This window comes from Lutjanus erythropterus, chromosome 10 (assembly GCF_056507025.1).
Source record: "Lutjanus erythropterus isolate fLutEry1 chromosome 10, fLutEry1.hap2, whole genome shotgun sequence".
Classification (NCBI taxonomy): Eukaryota; Metazoa; Chordata; class Actinopteri; order Lutjaniformes; family Lutjanidae; genus Lutjanus; species Lutjanus erythropterus.
In genome coordinates, this window is record NC_139326.1 from 35,667,194 (window position 1) to 35,694,311 (window position 27,118).

The 27,118-nt window shown below is 40.1% G+C and overlaps 1 protein-coding gene across 1 annotated transcript; it reads left to right on the forward strand.

The window, feature by feature from the left end:
• Positions 1-326: 326 nt before the first annotated feature.
• vps37ba (VPS37B subunit of ESCRT-I a) lies at positions 327-27,118 on the forward strand. Its single transcript, XM_084729188.1, has 4 exons — positions 327-515; positions 11,538-11,709; positions 21,253-21,335; positions 24,410-27,118. Exons 1-4 carry the CDS (start codon positions 411-413, stop codon positions 24,914-24,916), a joined length of 867 nt encoding a protein of 288 aa, XP_084585314.1. The 5' UTR covers positions 327-410; the 3' UTR covers positions 24,917-27,118.

The following is a 27,118-nucleotide window of genomic DNA, read 5'->3' on the forward strand; positions in this document are numbered from 1 at the left end:
AGAGTCTTGTTTCCTGCTCATAACGTGATAAATTTGGCTGTAATAATGTTAAAATACCTTGTTTGTTATGAAAATATCTTGTTATAACGTTAAAAACATATTTTTCGAACTTCAAGTTATAATTTATAACGATATATAGCCCAAAGTAAAATTCTGTATGTTATAATGTCAAGAATCATTTGACAGAGTAGGATTTTGTTAAATATTCAGCCAACGCTGTAATTTATTGCTCAACTGACGCCTATTGAGGAGTTCACCGGTGATGGCAGTATTTCTGACAGGCCGTGAAGGCAGCACCGGGCCTGTATCTTCTGTGACTACTTCCTGTAAGGGAAGCTCAGTCAGCTGTCACAATCTGAGAGGCGAGAAGAGGGATCACAGGCGAGCTGAAACACACAACAAGAGCTAAAATGTCTAGTTTTTCCAACAAGTTTAGCGGCTACACGATGACTCAACTCAACGAGATCCTGGAGGACGACGAAAAACTCACAAAAATGGTGCAGGAGATGGACGAGGTATGTTTAGCTGTTCGCTTTTGTAGTCCAGCGTTAGCTACTGACTCCTTTTTCTCGGTCACTGTGTGTTTTTTTTCCCCTCAACCCTTTGTTGTGCTTTCCCAACATACGCTCGATACAGTTACGGAAACGGTTGCCATCATTCACGTTTAGTATTTAATCATAAATAAGTTTTGACAGCCGGAGTTTAGTGTCCCCAAACCTAAAATAAGAGTATAAATCGTTAACCTTGGGACGGAGCAGGGCAAGCATTGTTTCAAGTTTGAACGCACGAGGATTCCCAGTTTGCGACATTGTTACTTCCAATAAACGGCACTTCTCCAGACAACACAAGCTCGTCTGTACTCAGCAGTGAACAGGAAGAAGAATACATTTTAATGGCCACCTTAAACGCTGAGTCATTTTCAGAAAACACTGAAATTTAAACAGTGGCCTAGCTTTGACACTCTTTTCAGACAGGTCGTCACACCAAACTCCGTTCAAATATCTGCCAATTTACGGCTTGACCTTTCTGCCCCGGCACAGGTAGAGTGACACCCAGGAAAACGATACTTAACCACCTTATAAAAATGTGAATAATTATTAACCAGCTCAGTGTACGTCACAGACATCGTTAAAGTCACCCAGGGACAAAAGTTGTACTCGTACATCAGTTCATCATCAGTTACTGTATTGTTGTTGTTGTCCTAAATGAAGTTACATGAAGCAGTTGTGTGAGACATTTAACAAAATAACATCAATTGACACTTTCAGTGTTGCTTTCTCCATACAGGCCATTGGCTTATGTTAGGACACCGTGGCCTTTATGCAGTAGCTCAAGGACTCAGCAATTTCTAATTAATATGTACCTGCTTTGCACTCTATCATAACTCTGCCCTGATAAGCAGCTGATAAGCCTCGATTTTCCATGCATGGAGCGATTACAAACCATAGTCCCTAGAAAGGTTTTAGCGCATACAGAAATTTGCCATATTAAGAGGGGGTGCTTACAGATTAGACAGGATTCAGATTATTTCCCATGCTGTTGCGCTTTCCAAAATGGTAATTTCCAGTGTGGGGCTTTAATCTACCTTAAAGTGACAGTTCTCCCCAAAATCAGAAATACATATACACATAATACGTGCAACATAGATGTAGCTCTGTTTATCAATCTAGATAGTTTTGGCGTGAGTTGTAGAGTTTGGGAGATATTGGTCGTAGAGATGTATCCCCTCTTTCGAATATAATGGAATTAGATGGCACTCTAATTGTGGCTCTTTCCAGAAATCGTGACTACTCAAGATAATCCACACACCTTGTTGTGAAAGGTTTCATGTAGGAACTTTTTCTTTTTACCAAACTACACCTGCCAACTATATCACTGCACAAGTTAACTCAGTGGTGCTGATGTTGCGTCTTAGCCCGGAAGGATGTAAGTAATGTTTACATCCTGCGCTGTCACAACCGTGAGCCTCTCATCCATGAGTAGACACACGCTTCCCTCTGCGCAGTGATAAGGTTGGCAGGTGTAGTTTGGTGGAAAGAAAATAGTTCCTATGTGAAGCTGCTCACAACAACATCAGTGGATCATCTCGAGTAAAACTGGGCATACACTGTATGATTTGAGCCCATTTCTGACCTGAATGCTCACGGAAGGGCGTTGGATGGTTGGATGAATTTCTGACATGAGAAATTTTGGTTAGTCGTTGTCAGGCTCTCACACTGTTAAAAAGCTGATTCTCAAAGTTCAGAACCTTTTTGTGCTGTGCCTGTGTGAAGTAGCAAACGGCGTCTGAAATTGTCATGACGGCACGGATGATGAAGACAGCAGGTTTCTTCTATGTTAGCATTATTGCTTGCTAGTTTTATTTTATATTTTACATGTACAGTATGAGCTCAGGTCACAGCTTCACAATCAAACCACACAGTGTGAGCATATAAATTGGAGCTTTTGCTTTACATCACAGACAGTGTACTTATATATTAAGAGTTTGAATCAAATGTTTCCAAAATGGTTCAGTGTATACTCAGTTTAACCAGTTCATGATTTCTGGAAAGAGACATTGCTGATGAGTGTATTTCTTTTTTCGCACTTTGAGCACCTCAAGCTGAGTGACATCCAGTTCCATTCAAGAGAAGGCAGATATCTAAAATCACCAACAATTTAGATGGATAAATGACACCACACAAGAGGAAAAATACAGTATGTGTTTCTGATTTTTAGAGTGAGCTGTCCTTTTAATGTCCTCTTGCTGTAATCGGCCACACCAGATCCCCGGTGTTGTCTGAATTTTCCCACCACTGTACTGTTCCCCTTTGCAAACTCCTCAGGAAACACTTTCTTCCCCCTTCCTCATCCTACAGCTTAGGCCTGATCGGTAATTGCAAACATAAAACACACACTTTCAGGACACAGGAATTTTTCTTGTCTGTCGTCATGGTGCTGTGGCTTTCACTCTGGCAGTCTGTTTAAAGCTCATTTTAAATGAGGACTCACTGCCTAAATTGTGATAAAAGCCCCCTCATCTCTGACATGAGAAACTACAAGCTGTTATATCTCAGCTTCAGTGCATCAGATCCATTTCACCTCGCTAAAGCAAAGAAGAAGAATACAGTACAGTATTATACAGTACGGTATTATTAGCTCTTCGGGTGAATGTTGTGTTCTGAGCCGGCCTTTTGTGTTGTCAGTTCTGTTTTTGATCCACACCCTGTCTGATTGTCTCCATGGTTTCGTTTTCCCCTTCCCGTAGGTTACACAGAGGGAGGGACTTGTTTACTGCAATGACACTGCAGTCGTTGACTTAAGTTAGTCATAAGATTATGGGAGAGATGGAAGAGCCAAGTAAAGACATGCCTGAGCCAAAGGTGGAACTGTCTGTCTTTATAAAACACTGGATAGGAACAAAGGCAGTGGGTGTCATAAGGCGTTGAGTGAAACCTGAGAGTGCTGAGAAGTACTGAGTATACAGCTGTTGTACATAGACACAAGCCCTCGACTGAGATGCGGACACATGCTTTGCTGTAGGCAATAATCTAATTTTGCAAAACACACACTGAAGGCAGCACATGTTTTGGCTTTTGAATAATGCAAATAACACTGTCATGAATTTGCTTAGATTCAGTGCATCCGGCTTTTTCACATGAAATGACCTAAAATGTGTCGTACCTGGAAATACTGTAAGAAAATGTATTTGTAATGGCAACCTTTTCAATTTTTTAGACAAGCTCAGGCTGCAAGACATTTTTTTTAAATTGTAGGATCTTTTCAGCAACCTTCTGAGTGTCCACTGAGCTACATCAAGCCGGTATGATTGTGATTTGTGGGTGACCCAGTTTTATTATGTCCCCTCATAATGTTTTGGCTCATTTATTGCCTGATATCCGGCAGAGTTGTCGACTTGTTGCAGTCTGTTTCCATCAGTCAACTGCGTGGAGTGGGCGGATTCAAAGGTCTGGATCCTGGCAAGCTCATTTAAGCTTTTTGTTGGACTTCACATTTTTTGAAGCGAGTTAAGACCAAGCTGAGCACTTTCTCTCGCCTTTGGCTTCTTATCTTTTCGAGGCCTTTGCTAATCCAGGAATGGGTTTTACAGAGCATGCATTCTGATGATGATATATCAGCCGGTCATAATTTATTTTGACAGAAACTAGGCAATACAGCAAAACTATCATTTCACAATCCGCAACCTGATCTTAAAACCAGCATGAAAAAGCATAATTCATATTTAAGCATATTTATTCATGCTGATTTTAAGGACTTGTTTTGCAAGTTACTGGACAGTGCAACCAAACTAATTTCCCTATTTAAAATTACAGCCCTAAAAGCTAACGAAGCGTAAAAGAAAAAAGAAAATCAGAACATTTAGACCAACATACCTTTTCAAACAAATCAAATGTGGAATTCTGCAAAGTATGAACATTCAACAACAATGGTTTAGACTTGTATTCAGTACAGGTGTAATGATACATCGATTTGGGACGGTATATTGATTCAGTGTTCAGTGATCCAATATTATCAATGCAAAGGGAAAATATCAATCTATATTGTCATCTTGAAATTCTCATGCTGGGTCTGTCACAAATAAATCATAATTTAGTTGTGTTTTGTCAGTAAGTGTAACGGATTGTGTTAAATGGACATATGATATAATCTGCTTTCGATTGCAAACCACTGAATAGAATTGATGGCATATAATCGAAAGAATGATCTATCCTAATGAAACTTGTGTCTTACACCTCCAGTATATTCAAGTACAATTATAGAATTTTGCATAACTTATAATAAAATCACTACATCAGTTACCTATTTCCCGTGTCATACGGAGTGTTGGAGTTGTTTGTTTTTAGCGTTGTAGCCTCTCACTCAGGCTGTGTGGTTGTAGCTGATGGTGATCTCTGTGTTTGACAGACAACATACTGTTTGGTTGCCTTCTTTGAAGTGGTTGAAAAGGTTTGTCCTGTTGCCATCTGATGGGTTAACCTTATCTTTGCAACCTTTGCAAATAACTGTTTACAGTGTGTCAGTTTTGTAAAATGCAAACCAGTTCCATATAAGCAATGTCAGATTCGTTTTAGGGACCAACAACTCTGTGTTATTCATGCCACTATGTTTAAAAATAAAAAAGGGGAGGGAAGGAAAACCAAGAAACTACCTACTGTTAGCTACTATTGGTTTATTTGTGCGTGTCGAGGGAAGGAGTTGTGTGGAATGTAATGTAACATTTGGCTGAGAAAACAGCTTTTGGACATGTGTATGAACCAGAGACCTGCAACTGACTGCACTGTAGCACTATACTTAAGATTTCTTTTCACCATTGTCCCAAAACTCGCCAGGGGAAGTGGTAAAATGATTCCACAGCAGCCTTCTTCCCTCAGTACTTCCCTCTTGATTGATTGTTTGATCATGTAGCCAGCTGCATTTTTTTGTGAGTGTGATATTACATAGGGATGCACTGATCAACCGGCCAGAGACTGGACTGGTTTTCAGTGTGGCTGCTGAACGGTTGGTCAGCATACTCATCACGTTTCTCACATTGGTCATGTTACGTGCACAGCGACACAGACTGTAACATCACAGCCACAACAGTGCCGGTCACAGCCATGCACACTCAGACATATGCTTGGATGAAGTCAGCATTAGTTAAAAATCTCACTTCCTGTTCTGGCTGAAGAATAAACAACCTGTGTTGATACATTTCCTAAAGCATTTTCTCATCCACACTCTCCTGTTTGTCTCACTGCATCACTCTCTGGTGTGTTAACATGTGCATCCACGAGATCACGTGAAATCACGTTTCTTAACGAGATCTCGCAACGTCTTGCAGGCATAGGAATGGTTCATAATCTTAGTATAATAAGGCCTAGCTGTAACCTGGAGCACTTTTGGAGAAAATGTAAAAGTTATTTTATAGTCAAGTCTTTTATTATGAACACCCAAGTTAATTGTACATGAAAGAAAAGTTGCAAAAATGTTCTGTCAGTTACAGCTCTTAGAAAGACTGAAAATCATAATCGTCCAAAATCGGAAGTGTGCGGGTCAGAGCCTTAAAAAATTGGAAATCGGAAAGAAAATTGCAATTGGTGCATCACTAATATTACAGCAACCTGTATCTAACAGTGGATTTTTACAGTAGCTCTCCAAAATTCAGGTCTATGGTCCATCCAGACAAGCTTAACCTACATTTCCTGTGATTATTTCAGCCTGTATGGAGAGAGTGGAGCACTGGAGAGAATTTCCCCCCAGCAAACAATTATGTGTTTGGTTTGACAGAACAAGCCTGCAGTTATGGATGCTATTTAAAGGTTCTGCTTCTTCAGCGGGCCATGATGAACGAGCAAATCGGCTTTAGCTAAAGGAGGGCCAGTCACCTCAGGATATGATGGTGCAAAGTGCAGTGGTAATAAGACATATTTATTTAGCTGCTTTTCCTGTGATCTTGTTTTTTTTTCCCCCATTCAGTCTGACCGCCAAACAAGGCCCTCCTCTGTCACTGTTAGAAACTATTCCATAATCACGACCCACGCCACAGGGTATTTTTAGAGTTTTCCTACATGTCCTGGTTATATTTGCACATAAAACATGTTGGTTGGATGTGTGAAATGAGTCATTTGAGAAGCAGCAGGAGAACCTTTTTTATTTAATCCTCCTCTGTTCACACTGTCGCATGTTGTTCTTCCCACCTGTCGCCATAGTTTCAGTACAAAGCTCCAGTACATTAAAGGGAAACTCCATCATTTTTACATGAAGTTCAGTTTGCAGCCTTTAAAACAATTTTAAGTTAAGGCCTTTTTTCATTTTAGAGAAGGCCTTTATTACAAATGGGAAGTATGGGGTTTGAAAGACATGGTGATGAAGGAGGCACAGGGAGTCTAAAAGAAAGATGCTATTGAATTGCATTATGGGAAATTCTGCACTTCTGAAGCTTGACCCATACTAGAGAAAAAAAGTCAGGATGTCTCGACCTGTTGCATCTTTAAAGCCCTCAGTTTTAATGACGGCTACCAATGCTGCCTGCTCAATATGAAACATCACAGTGCCTGGGTAAAGATGTGGTTGGTCTAAGTTGGGAGCATGCTGTTTTCGTTGTAGACATTTAGACTTTTCACATGAAAAGCACAGGTCTTTAATCCTTGAGTCCAAAAATTTCCCTTCAAGCATTCTTGAGATATTGACTCACAATAGTGGGATGGACGGGAGGTCACAGTGACCTTTGATTACCAAAATCAAATCAATTCATCCTTGAGTCCAAGTGAACATTTGTGCCAAGTTTTAAGAAATTCCCTCAGAGCATTCTTGAGATAAGAATGGGAAGGGGATGACCTGAAAACATAAAACTTTGGCCACAGCTGTCTCCAGCATGGAGGTATAAAGTTTTTTTTTTTTTTTTTTAAGGTTTTTAAAAAATTGTGAATCACAGAGGTCCTTCAGCTTAGAGTCATATATGTACACACTCACAAAAAAAACCTAATTTAGCTGATAGGTCCAGTAGATTCAGTAGTATGCAAGATTACCTGCGGACAAGCTCCAGGTCCGTTAATCACACATGCAGGCACACACACACACGCATACGATTGCATGATCCCCTCCAGGCCCAGTGGAGATAACAAACTGCGTATACCTCCTTTCTAAATTAGCTGTATTGATAGAATTTAGAGCTGAAGCGATTAGTTGCTTGACAGAAAAGTAATTGGCAACCATTCTGATAATCTATGGATGTGTCCAGTCATTTTTCAAGCAAAAAGAGTGAAAACATGCTACACATTCTCTGCTTGTAGCTTCCCAAATGGAAGGGTTTGCTGCCTCTCTTTGTCATATTTAATACTGCAGTGAACACCTTTTGGATTTTGGACTTTCAGTGAGGTAAAACAAGACATGTGAAGAGGACTTGGAAGTTGTGATCGCCAGTTTTTTACTTTTTTTTTGACTTTTCATAGACCAAACAATTATAAGATATTGTAGCCGTCAAACATTTCTGACTCACTCACTCTGAATTACAATTCAGAGGCTGACGTGAACGTTTCCTCTGAAACAGCTGCTTGTTATTACACTCTGAACAGTACAAAGGTGGTTTAATTAAAATAACATTGATGGCAGCTCCTTTCATATAGGTGTCCTGGTAAGCTCTAACAGCGTGCAAAAAGAATCCTTATTTTCTCCAGAAGGTTCTATATTTATTTTCAGTTTTTATGAGTGTCTTAGTGTGAAGAATTCCTCACACTACGCCACTACACCTGTCAGTGATGACATAATACTAAGTGTCCAAAAATACTGATTTACTGTTCAGTCTTTAGTCTAACTACTGAGTGTCATGTAGGTTTGATTATGTTGATTTTCCTTTGCCTGGTCCAATATTGATTTGTAAAAAAACCTAAATCGATCTTTTACTAGATGTCTTTTCTCCCGTGGATGTATGGAACAGCCTTCAGTTTTCACCCTGTCTTACATGACTAGGCTTTGGCGTGAGATCTTGTAGTGTGAAATCTCATAGTGTGAAATTTTGCTCATTTTAGTCTGAAGGTCAGATCATGTTTAATGAAAAAAGAACATGATTAGCTGCTGTGAGGTCAATTCTTGTATGTCAATTCTATGTAAAGATGGATATTTTTAATAATTCACCAGGTTAGAGGGTTCCTTGTACAATTTACAGCATTAGTTCTCTGATGATCTCTTTCATATCCAAACAAAATTGGTATTGTAACCCTGTAATCCATGAATTGATATTGAATTGAATCATGAATCGAATTGAATCGGGACTTTGTCAATCAAATCAAATTGATTCAGGAAATCTGAATCGATACCCAGCTGTATGAATGAGTGAACAAGGGAGTGACAGTAGACACAGTGAGTGAGTCAGGGTTACACAATAGCAGGCCCTGGTGCATCTGAATGGCATGCAGCCATGATTAATGTTATTAGATACACCTGTGGCTTTACTGCTCTGACATGTCAAAGTGTCTGTCCTGAAAAGGGTCAATTTTTTTGTTACACAATAGCCATGACAACTTATTTTTGTACATATGAAATATAAAGAGGTTATGATGTGTGAGTCTGTTGTGGGGAACAGTCTGTGTCATAATTTGCTAAGTATGTGTCAGAGTTTTCATACCCAAACCACATCCATGTAACAGAAGTAGCGCCTCTCTTGAGCACAAGCTCCTCTCTGCACGTTTGTGTTACATTTAACCTCGTCAAAACTATTGACCCTTCACTACTTTTTCAGTACCACTTAATAAAACTGTACAATATCCGCTAATCATAATATTGAAAGCATCAAAGCTATTAAAAAATGTATCGAAGTGCTCATTCAAGACCTCAGATCGGTTCAGTCTTTGCCCTGGTGGAAATCTGGCTTGCAGCAGATTGTGTTCAGTGACTTTTAAGATTTATTAGTCCCACAGTTGGGGAATTTGCAGTGTTGCAGCAACAAAGTGGATAGCAAAGTAAAAAAAAAAGTAGGAACATTACAAATATAAAAAATATAGTAACGGTATGAACAAGAGGAAATAGAAAAAATACACAGGAACAATATTTACATATACACAATAACTACACGCAACCAATTTACACCAGTGCACATAGTGCAGTCGTTGTCAGTTTGTGTGTGTGTGTGTGTGTGTGTGTGTGTGTGTGTGTGTGTGTGTGGTGTACTGGAGTGGTGCTGGTTATACAATCTGACAGCATCAGCAGGAAGGAAGAACCTGCATTATCGCCCCTTCACACACTTCAGGTGAAGCAGCCTGTCGCTGAAGGAGCTCCCCAGTGCGACGACAGCGTGCTGCAGGCGGTGGGAGTTGCTCTCCATTACGGATGAGAGCTTAGCCATCATCCTCCTTTCTCCCACCACCTCTGCTGAGTCGAGGGGGTGTCCCAGCACAGAGCTGGCCTTCTTATGCAGTTTGACAAGTCTCTTCCTGTCAGCAGCTGAAATGTTGCTGCCTCTATAGAAAATGGCTGATGCCACCATAGTATCATAACTGTATCTGTGCACTCTGTAGGTTATTCATTAAAAAAAAAACCCAAAAAAACAGAAAAAAACACCTGTTTTGTGTCCCATTGTGTTTTTTTCCCCCATTTTTGCTGTGGTATCAAGAGATATCATATATCGTGTTATTTATAGTAGTGTTGTAGTGTGTGAGAGTTTAAAATGATAGTATTGCGAAACTCTAGTTGCCTTCATGCAGATTTCCTACCTGCATTCATGTATTATCATTATCATCATTATTACCTTTATTGTCCACAGAAGTTGAAATTAGTTGGTTAATTATAATGCAATGTGTACAATACAATGACGCTACATGCACAGTACAGACATAAATAATGGATGTGGTGCCAGTATGAATGACGTCTGTGTGTTAAGGAGAGTTATTGCATTTGGTGTGAAAGACTGTGTGTAAATGCTTTTGGTTGCTGCAGCAGCTGGGGTCTTTCTGAGGACAGTTTTTGTTTGACTGCTTTAAAAAAGGGATGAACAGGATCAGACACAATTTGTTAGGCTTTTTGCGTCCTCTGCGTTTTCTACATACATCCCTGTTGTCTCTGCTCTTTCTCAATAATTTTACTGGCTTTTAAGTCTGTTTTTTTTTATTCTTAGCTCTCAGGTGTCTTGATCATGTATTACAAAATAAATCATGGTCAAGACCTCTGTAAACAGTCTCTGAAATGTTTTTGATTATATCGTCACAAATAGGGCTGCAACTAACAATTATTGTCGATCAATAGTTGTTTGCTTTAAAATGTCAGAAAATAAAAAATGTCCATCAGTATTTCCCAAAGCCTAAGATGATGTCCACAAATGTCTTGTTTTACTCAGTACTCAAAGATATTCAGTTTACTGTCATAGAAAGAGTAAAAAACATATAAGAAGCTGAAATCTGAGAATTTGGCCTTTTTTTTAAATAAAAAAAATATGTTCAAACCAATCAATCGATACAATAGTTGGCAATTAATTTAGTAGTCGATAAACCAATTCTTGCTGTAGCTCTAGTTAAAAATGCTGCATCGCTTTAAAAAAAAAAAAAATCTGTATTGGCTGTAAAACTTACTGTGCATTAAAAAAAAAACTAAATATTAGGCCTCTACTGCTTCAACAGGCTGATCAGTAATCACAAGTGGAAAATTAATGACAGGCATAGTGGTGAAAATCAGACATACAACAGTTATAATAAAAAAAAATGATAGAAATAATAAAAGAAACAAAGTTTTCATTTCTTGTTGTAAAGAAAATCTGCTTATTTTCAACATGCTTTGTCTTTCTATTATAAATATGTGAAGAGGCTTGTGGGAGTTGTGTGAAAACTGGCAGGTTAAGTGTGATGATTCATATTTCATATTCACTACAGTAACTCTTTCTTTCTTTTTATTTCTTTGGTGCATCTTAGCATTAAGTCTTTATGAATTGTGGAGAATGACTTCCCTCGCATGGTTCAATTTGAGTCTTTTATGTAAGAGTGAAGTCGTGTCTCTGACTACTGCATCGATTGAAGTGCAAAGGTAATGCCATAAACACATTACTGACATGTTTTTTTTTTTTCTTCCTGTAGATGCAGGATGTCCAGCAGAGTAAGGAGAAGACGTTGGTCAACAACCGAACCCTGGCGGAGCAGAACCTCGCCCTGCAGCCTCAACTGGAGCACAAGAAAGAGCAGCTCACCAAGAGATACAGCTGTCTTCAAGAGAACTTTGAGGCCTATCAGCTCCGCAAGTCCACCCTAGGTACAGCAGCAGTACAGCTATCACAAGACAGATGGACATTTTTTATTGATCTCATTGTCTTCAGTCTTTAATGTTACCCAGCTGTTACCAAATCTGAACACATTTCCTTATACAAGTATAAGAGAGTGAATTTTGACTAGTGTGGGGGAACAGTGATGCTTCGTGTTGACTCAGTGATGCTCTCCCAGTGACGTGACGTCTCTGTGGGTCAGACTCGTGGCTCTGTCGTCTTTCTTATAAAACCCAAACTTATTCTACACTTGCACATTCTGAAAGTTAGGTGGTGCGACGTGGCGCGACGTCAGTTCTTTCGCTGTCTTGTTTTCAGCACCGTCTGTTTTGAGGAAATGAAGAGGAGACCCGTGAGAGGGAGGGGGAGGGCGCTTGCTTTGTGTGAGCGAGGAAAGAGGCGTCCAGCGAGAGCCGTGCAGGCAGAGGCAGGGGGAGAGAGAGAATGGAGGAAAGTTACAGTGGCAGCTCCCTGATTCCAAAAATGAAACACATGTGCGTCCTAATGAGAAGCATTGATGCCCTAGTGCCACATTGATTTTTTTTCTGATTCACGTTCCCCTTTTCTTTGATACAGGCTGTCTGAACCGATGCAGTCAGATCTTACACATTAAAACTTGATGCATCAAATGCATGAATTGTTACACCACTACGGGCTAACATAGGCAATATTCAACATACAGGCATATTTTTTTTTTACATGTTGTGTGTTTCTTTATGTGTGTGTCACGATCAGATAGGCAACAGGCTGTTATTGTTCATTGTTCTTCAGCCTGATTGCCTGGTGGAAGAAACAGTCCCGGAGCCTGCTGGGCTGTGGTACAGCTTGCCAGACGGCAGCAGCTGGAACAGTCCATGGTGGGATAGTTGGGGTCTTTAATGATCCTGTGGGCTTTACTGACATACCATCTATTTTAAATACCCTAATGGGAGGGAAACTCACATCCGCTGATGCTCTGGGCATTATTATATTATTATATCATTTATCAGTCGATCGATAAATTAGTTGATCGACAGAAAATTAGTCAGGAAATATTTGGACAATTGATGAATTTATTTCTTAAGAAAACGTTCCAAGGGATTTGTGAGGAGTTGCTGTTTTTTTTATGATGGTAATCTGAAGGTTTTAGACTGTTAGATAAATCAAAGATAAGAGGAAGAAAGAAGATAAAATGTCAATACCATTTTTTTTACTACCGTCCAACTAGGGCTGCACGATATTGGAAAAAACTGACATTGCGATTTTTTTTAACTCTGCGATATATATTGTGATATCAAAAAATACAGGAATTTTCACTAGATGACTTGAATAGCACTTTATGTTACTGCTGCCATCTTGTGGACAATTATCCTGCACTGATCTTGTGACTCACTCCATATGCAGGGGCGTGGTCTGCTTTGGCAAACTGATTAAGAATGATTGTGATTGGTGAATCGCTGCACGCAGTGTGTGTCAGGTACCCTTAAATTAGATGATTTCGTTTGCCTCCTGCATTACAGGACCTGCGATGTGACTATTGTGCACACGTACATTGCGATGATGATGCTCAAACAATATATTGTGCAGCTCTACGTCCAACAAATTTTTACAGACTAAACAAATAATCGAGAGAGTAATTGGCAAATTAATTGATTAGTTGTGTAGGAGCAGGAGAAGCAGCAGATCTGCAGTTTTGAGAAGATGGAACCATCAATTGTATGATATTTTTACTTGAAAAACTTTTCAACAGTTTTCAAAAAATCTGCTTAGTAGGGCTGCAACTAACAATTATTTTCATCATTGATTAATCTGTCAGCTATTTTCTCAATTAACTGATTAGTGGTTTGGTCTGCAAAATGTCAGAAAATAGTTACACAACAACAACAACAACAACAATTAATGAATAATCAGAATAGTTGGCAATTTTTTTAATGATCGATTAGTCGGTGCAGCTACTGTTTAGTTGTCTGTTTTTTGTCTTGTTATCAAACTGAGAAAAATACAAGTGGCAGCCTCCAAAGAAATGCCAGAATCTGCAGTTCCTTGAATGGCCACTTGAGGCAGTCTCCAGAAGTGAGTCAATCCCCACAGAGCCCCATATTAAAATGTCCAACTTTACAGCAGGAAAAAAAACCATCCTGGTAGAAGAAAATGGTTTGGGCTCTATATAGTTATAGTTGAAGTTATGCATAATTAATGGAATGGCTGCTTTGAGTGACAGGTTGATGACATCACAGGTGGCTTGCCGCTTGGTAGCCACTTCATTCAATCACCTCAGCTCCACTCATGCTCCACCTCTTCGCCTGAGGAGTTAGCCAAGATGGCAACTGCTCTTCAGAAACCTAGGGATGCTCTATCCACTATTTATTATAGTCTATGAATAACAGTAGTTTTAGTTTGTTATGTTGTTTGTGTTGTCATAATAGTCCACATAATTCTTTTTCAGGAAGCGATCAGAGCATGTAGCAACTTTTTACAGTGCAGTGTGTCTGCAGCACTAACAGGTTTCACATTGAAGTTATTGAGTTTGAGTGACCAACCATTTCAGCTCTACACTAAAGCATCCAGTATGAAAACACTGACAATAGAGAGACTTCAGTTATCTGCCTTCAGTTGAAGAGTCAACCTTTCCACGCTGTCAGTCATCGTCATAGAAAGCTGAAGTGTTACGTAATGCTGTTTTTCCCACATTGTTTGTTCTTATTCTGCATGAACAGGAGCTAAAGAGACCTGTTCCACCAGTTCTCATGTTTATAATCAGAGGCTGTGGCAGCCCTGCTGTCATGTTGCTGCAAGAGTCTCTGTTATTTAACTCCGTTGAGCCAGTTCCAGATCTGATTTACATCTCCGCTGCAGAATCTAATAAAGACTTAGCAGGCTGTAATACCCCTCTCTGACACACCTTCGCAGTACTTCCTAGTGTGGAGAAGACAAAGTGACGATACTTGTGACCTTGTTGACGCAGTGGTTGCCAAGCAGCCCTCTCAAAATAGCATGCCGGCCATTCACTACTCTGCTACTCTGATAAAAGTTTGACTTTGCTTTCTTCCTCTGCGAGGAATGCAGACTTTGAAAGCCCACTGCTGTCATGTATACAACACACACAAAGGCTGTCACAGTCTTTGTGATGTAAGCTTCATATTTTGTAGTTTTTATTTAGAGCTGCAGCAAGAGAGGCAACTGAAGATTATTTTCAATGTAGATTAATCTGTTGATTATTTTTATTAATCAGTTAGTTGTTTGGTCTATAAAATGTCATGAAATTGTGATAAATGTTGATCACTGTTTTCCAAAGCCCAATATGACATCCTCAAATTTCTTTTTTTGTCCACAACCCAAGATATCGAGTTTACTATTATAGAGGAGTAAGGAAGCTTTATGAAGCTGCGGACAGAGTATTTGGACATTTTTTCTTAAAGCTACTACAAGGCTAACTGGTTATGAAACAGTCTCAATTTACTACTGATGCTTATACATGACCTACATGAGTTAATGAGACCATCCGCAAGAGGATCAACTATATCTGAATTGTCATTCTTAATGGCTGCAGGCCTGTCAGATTCTCTGGCTGGGAAAATACGAACACAGGTTACCATGAGTAGTACCTCAGCAAGCTAAAAAGAAGCAGAGAGGGATTTTTATGTCGAGAATTTTATTTTTGACATTGTGTTTTGTGGTTATTATGGTGGGAACACTACTGTTTTTGTCCACAGGGGGCTCCAAAATCTACAGAATATGAAAGTTCCTTTAGTAGCTTTAAAAAAAATGACTGCGAATGATGATTCACACTAATTCACCAATCTCAGCTTCTCAAATGTGAATATTTTCTGGTTTCTTTACTTCTCTTTGGCTTTAAACTGAAAGTCTTTGAGTTGTGGACAAAAGACGACATTTGAGGACATCTTCTTGAGCTTTGGAAAAGTGTGATTTACATTTTTCACCATTTTCTGACATTGTATGCCCATTTCACATTAACTACAGTTCAAATTAATGCTGAATGTCTGCTAAATGAATAAGTGTCTCTTAATGAGCCGTAAGAAATCATTAATAATCTTGTAGAAGACGTAGATGTTAATAACAGTTACATTGAGCTAAATGTTAATTTATAGTAGTTTAATAGTTTGGCAGGCAGTGAGACAGGCATCACTTAACTCAAAGTCCGGAGTGTGTATTTTCGGAGCAGTGGGCTTTTGTTTTCAGAATAATGGGCTTGACTTAACATTGACAGATGATTGACAGTTATAAACAGCTGATCAACTTACAGTGGAGGGCTTGTCCTTGCTTGTTGGTGTCGGTTTACAATGTTGTACGCGTCTTGTGCTCCTGCAGTTTTTCTGCAGCCTGCCTGAGTCTGGAGAGGAGTGGGTGAGAGGAAACAACTACTACAGATCATGTATGAAATATCAGCCTGTTTAATACACAGTCTATGGCTCCAACTCACTGTTTGGACTGCTGTACTCATTTTTTAAGGCCAGGATTACTGTTATTTGCCACAAAATAAGGTTTTTACTGCATGTTAGCTGTAATGTGTGCAGATATATTTTGCTTGATGCCTTTTAAATGAATGTTTTCAAGGCAATAATGATTATCTTTGCTTTATAGTCTGAATTCAAAGCATCTGTCTCTCATACAGATGCTGTTCTGCAGGTCTGTGGTTTTGTCTGTTGTCAGCAAGCGGTGGCTTTTGTCAAATGTAGGTTACCCGGTGTTCCCCTGCCCCCCCTGCCTTCCATGCACTCGCCGTCCTAGTTGTGGATTTGCTGCAGAGCAGCTGGGGAAGGACAGCGATGCTCAGAGCTAAGAGCAGCGTAGCCGTTTGACCCAGATGAAACATCCAGCGTACAGTAGCTGGCTGTGAAACAGTGACACCGCCAGCACCACCCTCCCTGACCCCTTTTTCCTGAAAACATCTCTGCCCCCTTGGTGAAGGAGGGGGGTGCAGGAGGCCAAAATGGCAGGGCAGCCCCGTCACCACCACCATCCACTGCCACTGAGGCCGGCCGGACGACAGCCCACAGTGGGCCATTGTGCTGCCAGGCAAGCTGGTGTAAAACAGCCACAGTGGGTTGAAGGGGGGGGGGGGTAGTGGTGGATGATGGGAGGGTGGGAGACAGAGAGAGAGAGAGGGAGAGAAAGGCAGTAAGGCGGGCCAAAACTAACCCCCTCAGATTCACAGCAGAGGTCGATGTGGATTCATTTACTAAATGGCTGTCTCATGATGTCCAGGCCCAGGCTGTGTGTTTGGTGCTCAGCAGCCTCTCTGCTCAGCCAGAGAATCACAGCTTTGTGTGGAGCAGCGCTGCTGATATGTCTGAGAGTCCGCCTTGTTATGGCCGAGAGAGCAAGACAGAAAAGAATGGGAGTTCACCCTGGAAAAAGGCCACATCAAGAATGGAGCCTCTGTCTTTGAACTTTTTTTATGCAACTTAAACTCAAACAGACAGACAAACAGATTTGTCAAACAAATATGAGGTTTTGGGATCCAGCGCTGACAACAGAGATTAAGTTTAAGATTAAGATGACCAGTAAATTAACCAATAGACAGAAGATTTGGTCTGGTCAAAATTCTGGACTCCTCCAAAATCCTTTTATTGGCTTATGTTTTATAGCCAATCGGTGCAGAAATAACACAGCAAGTTACATTACTTCTGTTTAACAAGCAGTGTGTAGAATTTAGAGGCATCTAGTGGTGAGTTTGCAGATTGCAAACAATCTGCTTCCAAGCGTGTAGGACAACCTGTGAAAAACACAAAAGGCTCTATGTAGAGCCAGTGTTAGATTTGCTTGAATTTGACTTTGGAAAAAGTGCAGGAACCCTGTTTAATGTATGTCTCCCACAGGTCAGCTTGCTGATGCATATAACAAGAAGAAATGTGGCCAAGCTGCTCTCATGTTAATCATTTATGCTTCAACACCCTTCTGTTGTGTATGATGTCCAGGTTGTCTATGTGCCATCAGTGATCTTGTTCTCATGCCTGAGTCTGACAAGCCAACTGTTACAACAGGAATGGTAGCCAGCCTGACAAGCTTGTTAAAAAGTGATTATAACATTCAGATGTGCAGCTAGTGATTTGAACCTTAGAGTAGTGTGTTGATGCATTTGAGTACTGACAAGTAAAACTGCTTGTGGTGTGGTTATATTTTTATTTCCTGGCGGAGTTAATTCTCACTGTCAGATACAGGAAATTTAGAACAGGAAATGGGCCCGGGACTTCCAGTCCTGGTGTGTAAACTGTCAAGGCAGTTTACAAGGAGTGTCACCTGGCATCTTAACTGGGGCTCTGTCTCATGGATGGTGTCCTCAGTAGCGGATACCACACTAAACAATTACAACAAAGTGAAAAAATTTAATTTTCCCTACAGGGATTATTTAAGTATGCCATCTTCTTCTTAAAGAAAGAAGAAGGTTGTCAACAATTTGCTTTCGTGTTGTCCCTTCCCTTTCACACAGCTATCACCATCACTTGTTTACCCTTTTTAACCCTTAGTTAACCATGGAACATGTTCATAGTTCATAAGTGACAGTGAGGATGGGATTTGGACAAACAGTGCAAAAATAAAAGCATGTACACCCTAATAGGTGCTGGACAGAAGGTCAAGTAAGAAAAGCAAAATGCTCCCATTAACACTCACTAGTACTAGTACTTGTTTCTGGCACAAGTCCCCGTAGCCTTTCTGAAATGTCACATGGTCAAACTAATAAATGTTCATGGGAGCATTATCTAGTGTGCAGACACCTTTTTTTTCCATTGTTGTACAAACAGTGACAGAGAGCTGTACTTTGGCCTAACCCTTATTCATGGAGTTAAATGGTTTGACTTAAGGGCATCCCAGTGACACATTTTTGACAGAAGTTGAACATTGACCTCAGTATTACTAGTTATGTATAACGACTCCCGATGGAGATACCTGAAGAGCTGCTAACACACCCTACAGAGTTCCAGTGTGGTTTTGAGTGAAATGTTTGGACAGATATGGTTTGGTGATCCCCTGGCTTTTCATCGAATGTCTTCATCAATTCAATATTAAAATTTTTCCCATGCTTTGTTTTTGTTTTAACCAGATATCTGCCTGAACAACAACATTCAGGTCAGCTTCAGCTGGACTTTGTGTTTGCACAGCCTCAAAAAGCTCAAGATGCTCAACATCAGTTATGGTGGTTGTAATGTAGAAATACTGTTACAAGAAATAAAAACCTGGTGGCCTCGTAGTTCCGTTGGTAGAGCGTTCGCTCTGTGTACTGAGGCTGTGAGGCCCCTGCAGTCGTGGGTTAGACTCCCGCGTGCGTTCCTTTGCTGCATGTCATACCCCTGACTCTGTCTCCCCCTTTCCTGTCCCCACTTCAGTTGTCTTATCAAATTAAAAGCATTAAAAAAACACTTTTTTAACCCACCCATATTGTAAAAACCTGGGCTGACCTATAGTGCAATCAATTTCTAGTGTAGGGCTGCAGCTAACGATTATTTTCATTGACAATTAATCTGTCTATTATTTTCTAGAATAAGTGATCAGTTGTCTGGTGAAAAATGACAAAAAATCCAATGTGATGTCCTTAAATATCTTTTTTTGGCCACAGTCTATAGATATCCAATTTACTGTCCTAGATGAGTAAAGAGACCAGGAAATGTTCACATTTAAGAAGCTGGAATCAGAAAGTTTTGACCTTTTTTTCTTAAAAAATATCTCAATTAATTTAATAATCTATTCATAATACATTAATTGTTGCAGCTGGGGTCCAGTACATGAATTAATCAGTCTTTGTTCACTTGGATGTCATTCGGAGAAGGAGGCCAACAGCAGAACAGCATATCAGGTTGGACTGGAGTCTGTCCTGTAATTAGAGATCCACTATATTGTGTCCGGGGCCGGGCGATGAATGCCAGTTGACAATGCCGTAGTTGAGATCAGTAACTAGTGATGTGTCACCGGTCTTACTGCAAGAATGCCACCATGTGTGTATGCAATCCCAGCTCCCGTTGGTGTTGACTTTCAGACCTGCCTAGGAACACAAACAAAACAGGCTCCGTCCGTAGAGACACCGAGTCGGTTTCAGTTGACTCAGTGGGGCTTTGCAAGTTCACAGCAAACAGGGAGGCGTTCTGGCCGTTTGGACGTGTCAGTCACAGGACCGTGACTGACAGACCGGCCTCAGCTTTGTGTGACGGGCTCATTAAAGTCTGTTGTTTCTAACATTTTAGCACAAGAACTGAGGGAATCTTTGGGCGGCGGTTTTGTTTGTTTTTTTGGGGGGAGGTGGGGGGTGGGGGGGTGAATGAGCTCCTTGGTTAATTTAAGCATGGATCACACTTAATCCACAATGCATCTGTGTTGCTTGGAGCGCTGTGTAAATGGCACGCTAGAGCCTTGTGACTCTGATGTGTTGAAAAGGTTGAGTAAAGCAGGTGAAGAACTGTAGTATTGTGATAGTAGAAACGTTGTAGCTCCGGTTCAAGCACCAAAGGGTTTTTGTCACAAAATTGATCAAAATAGAGTAAAATAACATTAGGTTTGATGTACACACACATTATTAGAATGAAGTCCTCACAACAAAAAATCAGGGCATGAAACATCTTCATTGCACCTTAGTGTGTCTGTAGTAGTAAGGATGTAACAATATATTGAATATCATGACAAATAAATGTCTTAATGTTGTACCGCACTGTGCAGAGACCTACTATGATAACACAGGGGTAATTCATTTATTATACTATTGTTATTTTATAAAAGGACTGCTGCTGACTGCTTCATTATTTCTGTTTTGTGATTACATCATTCAAATATTCATGCCAGTCTTTTGCACATGCTGTGGTCATGGCTGGCTACTTTTATTTTATTTTATTAAAGAAGGAAAGCAGAAGCATTTTAAGTTAAAAGGAAAAAAAATTGTAGAAAAATAGATGTTATTTAATACAGGACATTTTTTCAAGTAATTTTTCTTTTTTTAAAAATATCACGATAAATAAATAAATACATACACACACACACACACACACACACACACACATATATATATATATATATATATATATATATATATATATATAAGGATATTCCGTTTACTACCATAAAGGAATAAAGAAACCAAAAAATATTAACATTAAAGAATCTGAAGTCAGAGAATTTTGAATGTTTTCTTAAAAAAAGAATACTCAGAAGGATTAATCAATTATCATATAAGTTAATCAATAAATCATTGCTGTTAAATATGAGCTGTTTATGAGCGAGGTCGTGTTTGTGCTTTCACAGCAGTTCACATTTAATGCATTTAAGTGACACTATTGAACAGTTTACTTATTGCTATTGGTGAAGTATAGAGAGAATCCAGACCTTCAAATGTGCCCACTGCACTGAGCTGACTGATTCTCCAAATATGGAAATAAAATGCAACAAGTCAACAGTTCAGTCTGATATGATAGGCAAGGTGAAGTATGTACACAGTTGATGAACAGTTTCTGAATGTGTTTAGTGTGGATGGACTGCACACAGACTAGAGATTTATCAGGTCCAGCAGAATAATAACACTTGTGCCGTTTGTCTGTCATGTCAATTAACAGACCACAAGTCAGGAAACACCTCCCTGGACATTTTGCTGGCCCTGCTGCAGGCGGAGGGAGCCAAAATAGAAGAGGAGACAGAGGTAAGCATGAATCCCTCAGTCACACCGGTCAGTCATTCATATACCTGCTTTTCCACTTGTTGATGTCCTCTCCTACAGAGGCTTCATTGTTCAAATGTAAGACAGCATGTGGGCAGCAGAATGACTGACTAACTCAGTGGTCACAGTTTGTGTCGCTGCAGTGAGCTGCATCTCCTGGCACTGTTTTGAGCTTTCTATTAAATTAAGTTGCTCATTCCAAAGTGTTTTAGCCAATGGTGCATTTATAGCATAAGAGAAATGCGACTAAGGCACTACATATGCCCTACACACAGGACACACAGACTGACTTATCACTTCCTTCTTCCTCTTGAGAATGTGTGTACATTTAGAGACACCAGTAGTTCACTGGTGCAATCGTGGGCGAACCAGTTACTCAATTGCAGGCCCATAAACTGTTATCCTTAAAGGGTAGTTCATATTTTTGGGTTGTATGAGGTACTAAGTATGTAGAATCAAGAGTACCTGTGTAGGAAGCTAAGTAATGTACTGCTGTGGACAGGGTCAGTAGCAAAACATATTTCGCCACCTTAAAAAAGAGCCACCTAAAAATATTATCATCATTTAAAGTGTACGCTGTATTTAGAATGTTTTCACTGCTGTAGCTTGTCATCAGACTGCCTTAAGCAACAGGAAACCACTGTTACATGAGTCAAAAAGTCTCTTTTTCTTAAGAAACCAGACTATTTCGACGAAAAGCGTTGTTGTGTGACTCAGGTGTTTTAAAGGGCTAGTTCAGATTCACTGAAGTGACACAGTAACGCAAACTAACTGATGGAGGCACAACATAATTCGACCTTGCTCAGATGCATTGGTAAATGATGCCCCAGTTGTTTCTTTGTGATTTTTCCCTGGATGCTGTTTCCACCTTCATGAATGTCTGTTGAATAAGACTCAGAAAGGACTTCTCTCCAGAACCAGTCACGGTGTTTGTTCACAATAACTTCTGGGTCATATCTAGAAGGGAAACCCTAGATTAGTGAAACAATGGTGGATATACCGGGAGACGCTTCCTTTTCTCGCCAAGTTTGAGGTGCATCAGCAGCTAAACAAGGATAACACAAAGACGATGGTCCTTCCAAATTATTCTTTGATACATCAGTCTATTTATAAAAAGAAAAAGCATTTAATTTCCACAACGTCAACAAAAACTAACTAAATTACTTCGCAGCACCTACACATATTAGCCAATTAGTTATTTTTATTATTATTACTAAGTGTACAGACACTCATGTGGGCCACAATGGATTGTTTAGTAACTTTACACGATTCTGACCTACTTGCCACCTTAAAAAATGCTACCAAAAGTGCAGTGGGTGAGGCTAACACAGCTAACTTTATCCATGCTGCAAATGCTGCTGACATTGCAGCTACAAGGGACCTAAAAAATATTGAGTGCAGTATTTGTGGTAGGTTGTCCCTGCTCCACAAAGGGTTCCTGGCCTAAAAACGTTACAGACTGTTGAATCTTCCTGGAATATACATAAAGGAAAACATAAGCAACAGAAGGATATATATGGCTACATAACTAAAAAATCCAGCATTTATAACAGACATCAGTGCACTCCACTGTTGCAGACATGCAGAGGTAAGTCCTAAAGTAACAAATCATGGTGCTGTAAGCTACTGAGCTATTTTACAACATGCAAGGTTCATTTAATTATCATTTTACAACACAGGGTTGTATGAGGTGCTAGTTATAGCCCCTTCTTAGGCTGCTAGTAAAACAAAAATGATATAAATGGACAAATAAATGTCATATGATACATGGTTTATTTATAATTTTATAACATAGGGTTATTATATAAATGGATGAATAAATAAGTCATAAAAATAAACTATTTCTTATGATGGAGTTTCCCAAATCTCACAAGTCTAGGGTTCCCTTCTAGACACAACCAAACCCCTGTAATGAATGTACAAGTTAATGGCAACATCATGTGGAATCTTCCCTTTTTCTAATTATGTTATTTCAGAGTTTTTTCATCTCATTCATCTAAAAGTGCATGTTGTATGCTTTCACTAACACAAGGTTGAAGACCTAATTTATACGTTGGGCCACACACTTAAGAAAATGATAGCTTCAGTTTCCCCCAAAACTAGCAGTTAGTCCACGCAGCAGTGAGATGATGTTGGGTAGATCTGGTTTATCAAAGATGCTGGAAAAGAAACACAGAACATAAAACAGAGCACAGCAGTTAAAATCCAAGAGGTCAAAGCACTTTGTTTAATTTTATATTTTGAAATGTTACAGTAACAGCTGAAACTGGCAACAGAAGTAAACAACTTTAACAGCTTTATACAGTACCAGTCAGAAGTTTTGACACATTCACTGTTTTTTCTTTATTTTTCTTTATTTATTTTTTTTACATTGTAGATTCATACTGGACTTATCAAAACTATGAGATATGGAATTATGCAGCAAGCAGAATATGTGAAAACAAGGCAAAATCTTTTTTTTGCTTTTTAAGAATCTTAAATATAAAACTCTCGCACACTGTCTGACACTAAGGCTTCAATTTTTATAGTCGATTACTCAGGTCGATTAATTTTTTGAGCAATTGGTTAATATGTATTTCTTTTAAAATGTCAGAAAATGTTAAAAAAATGTAAATCAGTGTTTTCCAAAGCCTAAAATGACATCTCGAATGTCTTGTTTTACTCACAACCCAAAGATATTCAGTGTACTGTCATAGAAGTGTAAAGAAACGAAAAAAAAATATTTGTTTAAGAAGCTGAAATTTTGACCTTCTCTTAAAAAATTACTCAAACCGATTCATTGATTATCAGAGTAGTTGGCCATTAATGTAATAATTGATTATCCAATTAATCGCTGCAGCTCTAGATGACAGATTTTCACACTGTCGGTATAATCTGGACCATTACTGTGAAAAATAAAGAGGAAACATTGGATGAGAAGTGTGTTCAAACTTTTCTCTGCAATTCAAATCATCTGCCAGTTTTCTACCAGGAAGTGAGAGTTTAGTGGAGCGTCACAGTGATTCAGTCTATTCTCGCTCTAAAACTGTCTCAAATCCTCTTCCATCTGTCAACAGAACATGGCTGATTCATTCCTGGATGGCGACATGCCCCTGGATTCCTTCATCGATGCCTACCAGAGCAACAGGAAGCTGGCCCACTTGAGGCGGGTGAAGATCGAGAAGCTGCAGGAGATGGTGCTGCAGGGCCAGCGGCTCCCGCAGGCGTCTGTCCCTACCTCACGATCTCAGGACGTGTCGGCGGCAGCCAGGTCCTCGTCCTCCTCCCTCCTCTCCGACGGCAGCAACAACTCTTCCCCGGTCGCCCAGCCGAGGAGGAAACCCCCACCTCCTCCCTCGCAGCCGGCCCCGATCCTGAATCCGGCCCCTGCTCCGACCGCCGCCCCGCAGCCTCCCGTCTTCTACTCCGCGTCGCCGTACCCGCCGATCCCCCCCAGAACGGGCCAACCCTTCCCTAACGTCTCCTCCGGCTACCCGAGCCACTTTCTATCTCAGTACCCCCCTGCTCTGCCTCAGAGGCCCTCACCTCGTCTGGCCCCGCAGCCAGGCTTCATCATGCAGTAAAATAAAAATCGGTTGCCACTCGAGGGGGGGGCGCAGTGTGTGTGTCGTGGACCTTTCACAACTGGAGCTCCTCTTGAGAACTATTTTTTTTCCTACGTCGTCGGCCTTCACGGAGTAGCCTACGACCAATCACTGGCTGGCCTGGTCAGCTGAAGCAGATCTCCAATAACCTCTGTGGATTTCGCGCTCACCTTTCACTCCCATCAACACTCCCAACGAAACAACAACAGCAAAAAAAAAAAAAAAGATGCGACGAGATCGGCCTGGAGTCTCGCTAGCCCGTCAGTGGAAGGGCCCGAGGATGTGGGTCGCTGAGCTGGGACTTCGTCATTTATCAGCACTTTCTGTCTCCTGGCGGTGCCCATTAGTTTTCAGTCCTTTCAAACATGTTTTACAGAACACTAAAGTCATTCAGAAAAGGGTTCAATTTGTCATTTCCATCTGCAGCATACTAATTTACTGGTAAATGTATATGCAAGCAAAAAGAGACCCTAATTACTGTGCAGTTTTGATGAAAACATCATTTTCCCAGAATATATTCAGGCAAAACTGCATCTATGCTGTGACTTTTTTTTTTAAAATATAAAAATTCACAAGGTACATAGAAATATTTGAATTTCAGCATCTTTTTATGATATTTACTAATGGAGTTATGTTAATAATAGCCAGGATAGACTGATTAACATGTGTAAAGGTAAAAGGAGGGCTTTGGTTGGTGTATCTCTTTCAGTAATGTGGGTGTGTCCAGACCTGCCTGGTTCAAGATGGCCGACTGTCGGTCCATCTCGGGGGCAGAAGTCTAAAGAGGCTGAAGGAGAGAGTTAATGGCTGAGCTATTGTAACAAATGACTGGGCGTGTAGAGCCTTGCCTGAAATGAAGGATTTATGTATAGCCATACAGTACACTTCCTGGTGTGTGTTGTTTTCCGTGGGTTCCTGTTGTCATGCAACACTCCTTTATGATGTCTTTTAACACCCTCAGCTGGGATTTGGAGATGATGCCAACAGTTCTTTGGATCTCATGCATACATATATTCAGTTTTTTTTGTCACACTGAGCACCAAAGACTCCCCACATCACTCTGTGTTCAGACTTTTTCTGCTGCAGTCTTTTTTTTTTTTTTTTCTTAATGTAAGTGAAACATTTAGTGAGGTAATCGACTGTTGTTCCTGACATATCTGTTTGTGATGTTGAGCTGAAACACTCTTTTTTTTTTTTTTTTTTGTAAACACTCAAGAAAGCCACATTTCTCCAAGAGGAACTTGCAAGATCAACTTGGCTGTGGGAGGAAACTTTCTCTGGTGCGATAACAAAATTCACTTTCCTTTCCTCCCGACTGCTGTCGCTGTGCACTGTTGAAGAGCCACGAGTGCCTATCACTTGAAGTGACGTTGATCACGTCCTGCTGACTACTCCATGTTTCTCTATGCTCAGCTGTAGAGGTTAGAATTCCCCCTCCTCCCTTCTCCAAATCCCTCAAAGTAAAAAAAAAAACAAAAGGCCAAGCATTTGGTTTTCTCCTCCTGCTGCTGATGATTTCATGTTCCATCAGAAAGTAGAAAAAAGCAGTGTCTGTATGTCTGGCTCTGCTTTCTCGCTAGAAACAGCAGGCCGGAGTAGAGCGGTGCTGAACATGTGCCAGAGAGACAAGAGACGGCCTCAGGCTGTGTGCCTAGTGGTGCTTGTGCTTCTCTTCCATTCTTCCTCCATTGTATTGAGGTTTGCCTGGGGTGAATTTTAGAGATTTCTGCATGTGTTGATGTTGATGTTTGTTTGTTTTTTTTAAATTGGTGAAATAACAGGGCTCTGAAATGTTTGTGTCATATCTCGGTGATAATACTTTCACCTGAAGGCAGAGAACGGGACCACAGAACGGACAAAGCGTGCTTGTCAGCAGGTAGAACTGGAGAAATAGCCGAAGGTAAAGCATCAACGTCTTGATGAACCAGCATTTCTAACAACTAACAATGGGTAATTCTTTTGTGCATGGCCTTCGCTCTTTGTGTTCATTCTGAAGATTCCTCTTTAATACTTTTTTTTAGCTGTTGAGCTGCTTTTTATGTTTGAACTGATCCTCTGTATCCATTGTTTTATATGTGACTGGTGATATTTTCAGTGTAATGTTGTAGGTATTTACTTATAATGAATGTTTAAGTGGAATTTAATGCTATTTTCAAGTTCAATAAATCTCAAGTTTTTGTA

What these genes read in the sequence shown, in the direction of transcription:
- vps37ba (XM_084729188.1), top strand. Translation starts at nt 411, where the DNA reads ATGTCTAGTTTTTCCAACAAGTTTAGCGGCTACACGATGACTCAACTC. An exon ending in GCTCCGCAAGTCCACCCTAG is followed by an intron (nt 11,710 to 21,252) that starts GTACAGCAGCAG and finishes GTCAATTAACAG; the next exon opens with ACCACAAGTCAGGAAACACC. An exon ending in AAATAGAAGAGGAGACAGAG is followed by an intron (nt 21,336 to 24,409) that starts GTAAGCATGAAT and finishes ATCTGTCAACAG; the next exon opens with AACATGGCTGATTCATTCCT.